Genomic DNA, 10,919 nt, shown 5'->3' with positions numbered 1-10,919 from the left:
AGAGGGGGTGAGAGAGGAAGAGGGGGTGAGAGAGGAAGAGGGGGTGAGAGAGGAAGAGGGGGTGAGAGAGGAGAAGCGATCACAACCACAGCTGCTCAGTAACGGTCTGAGCTGTGAGGACCACACAGTCAATGAGGAGGTCGACGATGGCCGTAAACGCAAGTCGTCTGGACCGCATTTGGACCACAACTGCAACAGGACGGTGACCACGACCGTGAATCAGACAAATGACCCGACAACCCCAGACCACCAGGGGAGAACCACCTCAGAGAACCACACACACCCAGTCGAGAAACAGCAGGACTGTAACAAAACCGATGCTGATCATCCTGTAAGCCCGGTTACGACCTCGGCGGTGGATGACAGCTTCCTGTCCCAGTATCGGGAGCTCATGCGCTCGCTGGGGGCGGAGCCTGATGACGTCACCGATGACATCACAGAGTTCAGGAAGCGTGTGTTGGCTCTGGCCCAGGGAGGAGAGGAGGAGGAGGTGGACTTTAGTGTGTTCTCTACAGACTCCCCGGAACCGAAGGATGCCGATCTGGAACCGGAGATCAGTCCAGAACTGACGAGCAACAGCCAAGACAGAAAACATGGGATACCCTTCACTGGTGAGATATTCAGAACTGTCATGCCTGTATGCAAACTTTATGTGGAATGTTGAGGGCCTTACAATGACGAGGGTTCTAAAATAACAAGGGTTGTAGAATGACGAGGGTTGTATAATGATGACGGTTCTAAAATAACGAGGGTTGTAGAATGACGAGGGTTCTAAAATAATGAGGGTTGTAGAATGACGAGGGTTGTAGAATGATGAGGGTTCTAAAATAGCGAGGGTTGTAGAATGACGAGGGTTATAAAATAACGAGGGTTGTAGAATGACGAAGGTTCTAAAATAACAAGGGTTATAGAATGGAGGGTTGTAGAATGATGAGGTTTCTAAAATAACGAGGGTTGTAGAATGACGGAGGTTCTAAAATAACGAGGGTTGTAGAATGACGATGGTTCTAAAATAACGAGGGTTGTAGAATGACGAGGGTTCTAAAATAACAAGGGTTGTAGAATGACGAGGGTCCTAAAATAAGGGTTGTAGAATGACGAGGGTTGTAGAATGACGAAGGTTCTAAAATAACAAGGGTTGTAGAATGACGAGGGTTCTAAAATAATGTGGGTTGTAGATTGACGATGGTTGTAGAATGACGAGGGTTCTAAAATAACGAGGGTTGTAGAATGACGATGGTTCTAAAATAACGAGGGTTGTAGAATGACGAGGGTTCTAAAATAACAAGGGTTGTAGAATGACGAGGGTTCTAAAATAATGTGGGTTGTAGAATGACGATGGTTGTAGAATGACGAGGGTTGTAGAATGACGAGGGTTGTAGATTGACGAGGGTTCTAAAATAACAAGGGTTTTAAAATAACGAGGATTGTTGAATGACGAGGGTTGTAGAATGACGAGGGTTCTAAAATAACGAGGATTGTAGAATGACGAGGGTTCTAAAATAACGAGGGTTGTAGAATGACGAGGGTTCTAAAATAATGAGGGTTGTAGAATGACGAAGGTTCTAAAATAACTGGGGTTGTAGAATGACGATGGTTCTAAAATAACGAGGGTTGTAGAATGACGATGGTTCTAAAATAACGAGGGTTGTAGAATGACGAGGGTTCTAAAATAACGAGGGTTGTAGAATGACGAGGGTTGTAGAATGACGAGGGTTGTAGAATGACGAGGGTTGTAGAATGACGAGGTTGTAGAATGACGAGGGTTCTAGAATGACGATGGTTCTAAAATAACGAGGGTTGTAGAGTAACGAGGGTTCTAAAATAACGAGAGTTTTAGAATAACAAGGGTTTTAAAATAACGAGGATTGTAGAATGACGATGGTTCTAAAATAACGAGGGTTGTAGAATGACGAGGGTTCTAAAATGACGAGGGTTGTAGAATGACGAGGGTTCTAAAATAACGAGGGTTGTAGAATGACGAGGGTTCTAAAATAATGTGGGTTGTAGAATGACGATGGTTGTAGAATGACGAGGGTTCTAAAATAACGAGGGTTGTAGAATGACGAGGGTTCTAAAATAACAAGGGTTGTAGAATGACGAGGGTTCTAAAATAATGTGGGTTGTAGAATGACGATGGTTGTAGAATGACGAGGGTTGTAGAATGACGAGGGTTGTAGATTGACGAGGGTTCTAAAATAACAAGGGTTTTAAAATAACGAGGATTGTTGAATGACGAGGGTTGTAGAATGACGAGGGTTCTAAAATAACGAGGATTGTAGAATGACGAGGGTTCTAAAATAACGAGGGTTGTAGAATGACGAGGGTTCTAAAATAATGAGGGTTGTAGAATGACGAAGGTTCTAAAATAACTGGGGTTGTAGAATGACGAGGGTTGTAGAATGACGAGGTTGTAGAATGACGAGGGTTCTAGAATGACGATGGTTCTAAAATAACGAGGGTTCTAAAATAACGAGAGTTTTAGAATAACAAGGGTTTTAAAATAACGAGGATTGTAGAATGACGATGGTTCTAAAATAACGAGGGTAGTAGAATTACGAGGGTTCTAAAATAACGAGGGTTGTAGAATGACGAGGGTTGTAGAATGATGAGGGTTCTAAAATAACGAGGGTTGTAGAATGACGAGGGTTCTAAAATAATGAGGGTTGTAGAAAGACGAGGGTTGTAGAATGATGAGGGTTCTAAAATAACGAGGGTTGTGCGAATGACGTGGGTTCTAAAATAACGAGGTTTGTAGAATGATGAGGTTTCTAAAATAATGAGGGTTGTAGAATGACGATGGTTCTAAAATAACGAGGGTTCTAAAATAACGAGGGTTGTAGAATGACGAGGGTTGTAGAATAACGAGGGTTGTAGAATGACGAGGGTTGTAGAATGACGAGGGTTGTAGAATGACGAGGTTGTAGAATGACGAGGGTTCTATAATGACGATGGTTCTAAAATAACGAGGGTTGTAGAGTAACGAGGGTTCTAAAATAACGAGAGTTTTAGAATAACAAGGGTTTTAAAATAACGAGGATTGTAGAATGACGATGGTTCTAAAATAACGAGGGTAGTAGAATGACGAGGGTTCTAAAATGACGAGGGTTGTAGAATGACGAGGGTTCTAAAATAACGAGGGTTGTAGAATGACGAGGGTTCTAAAATAACGAGGATTGTAGAATGACGAGGGTTGTAGAATGACGAGGGTTCTAAAATAAAGAGGGTTGTAGAATGACGAGGGTTCTAAAATAACGAGGGTTGTAGAATGACGAGGGTTGTAGAATGATGAGGGTTCTAAAATAACGAGGGTTGTAGAATGACGAGGGTTGTAGAATGATGAGGGTTCTAAAATAACGAGGGTTGTGGGAATGACGTGGGTTCTAAAATAACGAGGTTTGTAGAATGATGAGGTTTCTAAAATAATGAGGGTTGTAGAATGACAATGGTTGTAGAATGACGAGGGTTCTAAAATAACGAGGGTTGTAGAATGATGAGGGTTCTAAAATGACGAGGGTTGTAGAATGACGAGGGTTGTAGAATGACGAGGGTTGTAGAATGACGAGGTTGTAGAATGACGAGGGTTCTAGAATGACGATGGTTCTAAAATAACGAGGGTTCTAAAATAACGAGAGTTTTAGAATAACAAGGGTTTTAAAATAACGAGGATTGTAGAATGACGATGGTTCTAAAATAACGAGGGTAGTAGAATGACGAGGGTTCTAAAATGACGAGGGTTGTAGAATGACGAGGGTTCTAAAATAACGAGGGTTGTAGAATGACGAGGGTTCTAAAATGACGAGGGTTGTAGAATGACGAGGGTTCTAAAATAACGAGGGTTGTAGAATGACGAGGGTTCTAAAATAACGAGGGTTGTAGAATGACGAGGGTTGTAGAATGATGAGGGTTCTAAAATAACGAGGGTTGTAGAATGACGAGGGTTCTAAAATAATGAGGGTTGTAGAAAGACGAGGGTTGTAGAATGATGAGGGTTCTAAAATAACGAGGGTTGTGCGAATGACGTGGGTTCTAAAATAACGAGGTTTGTAGAATGATGAGGTTTCTAAAATAATGAGGGTTGTAGAATGACGATGGTTCTAAAATAACGAGGGTTCTAAAATAACGAGGGTTGTAGAATGACGAGGGTTGTAGAATAACGAGGGTTGTAGAATGACGAGGGTTGTAGAATGACGAGGGTTGTAGAATGACGAGGTTGTAGAATGACGAGGGTTCTATAATGACGATGGTTCTAAAATAACGAGGGTTGTAGAGTAACGAGGGTTCTAAAATAACGAGAGTTTTAGAATAACAAGGGTTTTAAAATAACGAGGATTGTAGAATGACGATGGTTCTAAAATAACGAGGGTAGTAGAATGACGAGGGTTCTAAAATGACGAGGGTTGTAGAATGACGAGGGTTCTAAAATAACGAGGGTTGTAGAATGACGAGGGTTCTAAAATAACGAGGATTGTAGAATGACGAGGGTTGTAGAATGACGAGGGTTCTAAAATAAAGAGGGTTGTAGAATGACGAGGGTTCTAAAATAACGAGGGTTGTAGAATGACGAGGGTTGTAGAATGATGAGGGTTCTAAAATAACGAGGGTTGTAGAATGACGAGGGTTGTAGAATGATGAGGGTTCTAAAATAACGAGGGTTGTGGGAATGACGTGGGTTCTAAAATAACGAGGTTTGTAGAATGATGAGGTTTCTAAAATAATGAGGGTTGTAGAATGACAATGGTTCTAAAATAACGAGGGTTCTAAAATAACGAGGGTTGTAGAATGACGAGGGTTGTAGAATAACGAGGGTTGTAGAATGACGAGGGTTGTAGAATGACGAGGGTTGTAGAATGACGAGGTTGTAGAATGACGAGGGTTCTAGAATGACGATGGTTCTAAAATAACGAGGGTTGTAGAGTAACGAGGGTTCTAAAATAACGAGAGTTTTAGAATAACAAGGGTTTTAAAATAACGAGGATTGTAGAATGACGATGGTTCTAAAATAACGAGGGTAGTAGAATGACGAGGGTTCTAAAATGACGAGGGTTGTAGAATGACGAGGGTTCTAAAATAACGAGGGTTGTAGAATGACGAGGGTTCTAAAATAACGAGGATTGTAGAATGACGAGGGTTGTAGAATGACGAGGGTTCTAAAATAAAGAGGGTTGTAGAATGACGAGGGTTCTAAAATAACGAGGGTTGTAGAATGACGAGGGTTGTAGAATGATGAGGGTTCTAAAATAACGAGGGTTGTAGAATGACGAGGGTACTAAAATAATGAGGGTTGTAGAAAGACGAGGGTTGTAGAATGATGAGGGTTCTAAAATAACGAGGGTTGTGCGAATGACGTGGGTTCTAAAATAACGAGGTTTGTAGAATGATGAGGTTTCTAAAATAATGAGGGCTGTAGAATGACGAGGGTTCTAAAATAACGAGGGTTGTAGAATGATGAGGGTTCTAAAATAGTGAGGGTTGTAGAATGACGAGGGTTCTAAAATAAAGAGGGTTGTAAAATGACGAGGGTTCTAAAATAAAGAGGGTTGTAGAATGACGAGGGTTCTAAAATAATGAGGGTTCTAAAATAAAAAGGGTTGTAGAATGACCAGGGTTCTAAAATAACGAGGATTGTAGAATGACGAGGGTGCTAAAATAACGAGGGTTGTAGAATGATGAGGTTTCTAAAATAACGAGTGTTATAAAATAACGAGGGTTGTAGAATGGAGGGTTGTAGAATGATGAGGGTTCTAAAATAACGAGGGGTTCTCGTGCCGCTCGCATGTTGAAGGTTCTAAGTTTTAATCAATGATACGCGATTCAAACATCAGCTCTCAATCTCCCACTGAGTTCTGCAGTTCTCCTGTCAATGTCTAGTTTATAGCTCTGTGTTGTGTGGTTCCACAGGCCCGTTCATTAGTGTTCTGCTGTCACGGTTGGAGAACCTGTTGGAGAACCCTATTCCAGTCAACCTGCTAGTTACAGGGATCCTGTCTCAGCTCGCCAAATACCCCCAGCCTCTCCTCCGGGCGTTCCTACTGAACACGCACACTGACCCACCGCCCAACGTACACACACTATACCAGGTAGGACCAGAGGTGTGTGTGTCCCTGTCATTTTGTGTGTTAAATTGCATCTAATGGAGGTGTGTGTGTGTGTAGGTGCTGGTCTCAGTGCGTGTGCAGATAGAGCAGTACGCAACAGACCAGACAGAGTTTCCTGCTACAGTCAGAGAAGCATGGAGATACCTACTGGCCAGAGACCAAGCACTGAAACTCAGAGGTTAGGATCCATCCATCCATCATCCACCCACCCACCATCATCCATCCACCCATCATCATCCATCCATCCACCCACCATCATCCACCCACCCACCATCATCCACCCACCCACCATCATCCACCCACCCACCATCATCCACCCACCATCATCCATCCATCCACCCACCCACCATCATCCACCCACCCACCCACCATCATCCATCCATCCACCCACCATCATCCATCCATCCACCCACCATCATCCATCCATCCACCCACCCACCTTCATCCATCCACCCACCATCATCCACCCACCATCATCCATCCATCCACCCACCCACCCATCATCCATCCACCCACCCACCATCATCCATCCATCCACCCACCATCATCCATCCATCCACCTACCATCATCCATCCACCCACCATCATCCATCCATCCACCCACCATCATCCATCCATCCACCCACCCACCTTCATCCATCCACCCACCATCATCCACCCACCATCATCCATCCATCCACCCACCCACCATCATCCACCCACCATCATCCACCCACCATCATCCATCCATCCACCCACCCACCATCATCCACCCACCCACCCACCATCATCCATCCATCCACCCACCATCATCCATCCATCCACCCACCATCATCCATCCATCCACCCACCATCATCCATCCATCCACCCACCCACCATCATCATCCATCCATCCATCCACCCACCATCATCCATCCACCCACCCACCCACCATCATCCATCCACCCACCCACCCACCACCATCGTCCACCCGCCCACCCACCCACCATCATCCACCCACCATCATCCATCCACCATCATCCATCCACCCACCCACCATCATCCATCCACCCACCCACCCACCATCATCCATCCACCCACCCACCATCATCCATCCATCCATCCACCCACCCACCCACCCACCCACCCACCATCATCCATCCATCCACCCACCATCATCCATCCATCCACCCACCATCATCCATCCATCCACCATCATCCACCCACCCATCATCCATCCACCCACCCACCATCATCCATCCATCCACCCACCATCATCCATCCATCCACCTACCATCATCCATCCATCCACCCACCATCATCCATCCATCCACCCACCATCATCCATCCACCCACCATCATCCATCCATCCACCCACCCACCCATCATCCATCCACCCACCCACCATCATCCATCCATCCACCCACCCACCATCATCCATCCACCCACCCACCCACCCACCCACCATCATCCATCCACCCATCATCCACCTACCACCATCCATCTATCCATCCAACACACACACTCTGACCCTCTGTCTTTCTCTCCCTCTGTCTTTCTCTCCCTCTCTCTGTCTCTCTCTCTCTCCATCCCTCCCTCCCTCTCTATCGCTCTCTCCCCCTCTCTGTCTCTCTCCCTCCCTCTCTCTCTCCCTCCCTCTCTCTGTCTCTCTCTCCCTGTCTCCCTCCCTCTCTCTCCATCTGTCTCTCTCTCCCTGTCTCCCTCCCTCTCTCTGTCTCTCTCTCTCTCTGTCTCTCTCCCTCTCTCTCTCTCTCTCTCTCCCTCTGTATCTCTCTCTCTCCCTCTGTATCTCCCTCTGTATCTCCCTCTGTCTCTCCCTTTCTCTCTCCCTCTGTATCTCTCTCTCTCCCTCTGTATCTCTCTCTCCCTCTGTATCTCCCTCTGTATCTCCCTCTGTCTCTCCCTTCTCTCTCCCTCTGTATCTCTCTCTCCCTCTGTATCTCTCTCTCTCCCTCTGTATCTCCCTCTGTATCTCCCTCTGTCTCTCCCTTTCTCTCTCCCTCTGTATCTCTCTCTCTCCCTCTGTATCTCTCTCTCTCCCTCTGTATCTCCCTCTGTCTCTCCCTCTCTCTCTCCCTCTGTCTCTCTCTCTCCCTCTGTATCTCCCTCTGTCTCTCGCTATCTCTCTCCCTCTCTCTCTCCCTCTGTATCTCTCTCCCTCTGTATCTCTCTCCCTCTCTCTCTCCCTCTGTATCTCTCTCTCTCCCTCTGTATCTCTCTCTCCCTCTGTATCTCTCTCTCTCCCTCTGTATCTCCCTCTCTCTCCCTCTGTATCTCTCTCTCTCCCTCTGTATCTCTCTCTCTCCCTCTGTATCTCCCTCTGTATCTCCCTCTCTCTCTCTCTCCCTCTGTATCTCTCTCTCTCTCCTTCTGTATCTCTCTCTCTCCCTCTGTGTCTCTCTCTCTCTCCTTCTGTATCTCTCTCTCTCCCTCTGTGTCTCTCTCTCCCTCTGTATCTCTCTCTCTCCCTCTGTGTCTCTCTCTCCCTCTGTATCTCTCTCTCTCCCTCTGTGTCTCTCTCTCCCTCTGTGTCTCTCTCTCCCTCTGTGTCTCTCTCTCCCTCTGTGTCTCTCTCTCCCTCTGTGTCTCTCTCTCCCTCTGTCTCTCTCTCTCCCTCTGTCTCTCTCTCCCTCTGTCTCTCTCTCCCTCTGTCTCTCTCTCCCTCTGTCTCTCTCTCCCTCTGTCTCTCTCTCCCTCTGTCTCTCTCTCCCTCTGTCTCTCAGAGCTCCTCCAGGACGGTCATAGTGATAACAGGAAGAGTGTTCTACCCAATGGAACACAGCAGATAATGCAGAACGTCCCCCCGTGTCCCAACATTCCTCCGCAGGCCAGGAACAGAGTCTTCGCTACGGTTCTATATGCAGAGTTCTTAAAGGAGTTAGCTGCCATCGCACAGGAACACTCTATAGTACCTGACTCACCTATAGAGGAGATTAACACACCTGTCTCACCTATAGAGGAATAGATTAACACACCTGATTCACCTGTAGAGGAATATATTAACACACCTGACTCACCTATAGAGGAGATTAACACACCTGACTCACCTATAGAGGAGATTAACACACCTGACTCACCTATAGAGGAGATTAACACACCTGACTCACCTATAGAGGAGATTAACACACCTGACTCACCTATAGAGGAGATTAACACACCTGACTCACCTATAGAGGAGATTAACACACCTGACTCACCTATAGAGGAGATTAACACACCTGACTCACCTATAGAGGAGATTAACACACCTGACTCACCTACAGAGGAATAGATTAACACACCTGACTCACCTATAGAGGAGATTAACACACCTGACTCACCTATAGAGGAGATTAACACACCTGACTCACCTATAGAGGAGATTAACACACCTGACTCACCTATAGAGGAGATTAACACACCTGACTCACCTATAGAGGAGATTAACACACCTGACTCACCTATAGAGGAGATTAACACACCTGACTCACCTATATAGATTAACACGTGTTTCTGAAACAGAGGGTCACTAAGCCGTGGTGTAGGAGTCACGTGTTTCTGAAACAGAGGGTCACTAAACCGTGGTGTAGGAGTCACGTGTTTCTGAAACAGAGGGTCACTAAGCCGTGGTGTAGGGGTCACGTGTTTCTGAAACAGAGGGTCACTAAACCGTGGTGTAGGAGTCACGTGTTTCTGAAACAGAGGGTCACTAAGCCGTGGTGTAGGGGTCACGTGTTTCTGAAACAGAGGGTCACTAAACCGTGGTGTAGGAGTCACGTGTTTCTGAAACAGAGGGTCACTAAGCCGTGGTGTAGGGGTCACGTGTTTCTGAAACAGAGGGTCACGGACAGGGAAAGGTTGGCATCACAGTGATGCCACTCACACACACAGCAGGTATGGACTTGTTTAGACCAGAATAGGGTTCTATAGGGCTCTGGTCTAAAGTAGTGCACTATATAGGGAATAGGGTTCTATAGGGCCCTGGTCTATAGTAGTGCACTATATAGGGAATAGGGTCTAAAGTAGTGCACTATATAGGGAATAGGGTTCTATAGGGCCCTGGTCTAAAGTAGTGCACTATATAGGGAATAGGGTTCTATAGGGCTCTGGTCTAAAGTAGTGCACTATGTAGGGAATAGGGTTCTATAGGGCTCTGGTCTAAAGTAGTGCTCTATGTAGGGAATAGGGTTCTATAGGGCTCTGGTCTAAAGTAGTGCACTATGTAGGGAATAGGGAGACCTTTGAGACACAACAAAGATGTGTTTTTTCTGTGTTGAAGCCTTACACCTCCATGCGAGTGAAACTCTGAGACAGTGTCTATACGCTCATTTTACATGACTGTATCTAGGTGTGAATCAGTCAGTCATATATATATATATAATTCAGACTTTTCTGTGTCTGTATTTTCAACTTCATGTTATTTATACTTTGTCGTGTTTTGTAGAAATGTATCCCGTTTGTTTCACAGCAAAGTGAATTGTTTTTCAATAAATTATTTCCAAAACAGCGTGGTTGCTCTGGAAACAGCGTGGTTGCTCTGGAAACAGCGTGGTTGCTCTGGAAACAGCGTGGTTGCTCTGGAAACAGCGTGGTTGCTCTGGAAACAGCGTGGTTGCTCTGGAAACAGCGTGGTTGTTCCTGTGTTTTCATCAGTGTGACCACGCTGACCCTGGAGGTGAGGGATGGGAACTGGTTGATTCAATTAGCTCAGTATTTGGAATAAAAACACGATTTTACCAAAATGATGAATTAAATATTTTTCTATACAATCAGACATAAGTGTCCCAGGATGCTTTGCTGCAGGAGAAAGAAAAATGGCACTGAATACATCTATACAGGTCTGTTAATACGGGACTAGTAAT

At 45.5% G+C, this 10,919-nt stretch overlaps 1 protein-coding gene across 1 annotated transcript; it reads left to right on the top strand.

Annotated features, from left to right (window-relative positions):
- Nucleotides 1–29: 29 nt before the first annotated feature.
- LOC127906609 (FHF complex subunit HOOK interacting protein 1A-like) lies at nt 30–9,335 on the top strand. The gene is made up of 4 exons (XM_052459021.1): nt 30–611; nt 5,902–6,080; nt 6,156–6,276; nt 8,802–9,335. The coding sequence occupies exons 1-4, from the start codon at nt 392–394 to the stop codon at nt 9,041–9,043; spliced, it is 762 nt and encodes a 253-aa protein (XP_052314981.1). The 5' UTR covers nt 30–391; the 3' UTR covers nt 9,044–9,335.
- Nucleotides 9,336–10,919: the final 1,584 nt, after the last annotated feature.

Source organism: Oncorhynchus keta, chromosome 13 (assembly GCF_023373465.1).
Source record: "Oncorhynchus keta strain PuntledgeMale-10-30-2019 chromosome 13, Oket_V2, whole genome shotgun sequence".
Taxonomy (NCBI): domain Eukaryota; kingdom Metazoa; phylum Chordata; class Actinopteri; order Salmoniformes; family Salmonidae; genus Oncorhynchus; species Oncorhynchus keta.
This window is presented reverse-complemented; position numbering and strand designations above follow the sequence as displayed.

Excerpts from the sequence above, each read along its gene's own strand:
- LOC127906609 (XM_052459021.1), top strand. The coding sequence starts at position 392 with ATGCGCTCGCTGGGGGCGGAGCCTGATGACGTCACCGATGACATCACA. Across the intron at positions 6,081-6,155 it reads ACGTACACACACTATACCAG|GTGCTGGTCTCAGTGCGTGT; the intron begins GTAGGACCAGAG and ends GTGTGTGTGTAG. Across the intron at positions 6,277-8,801 it reads CCAAGCACTGAAACTCAGAG|AGCTCCTCCAGGACGGTCAT; the intron begins GTTAGGATCCAT and ends TCTGTCTCTCAG.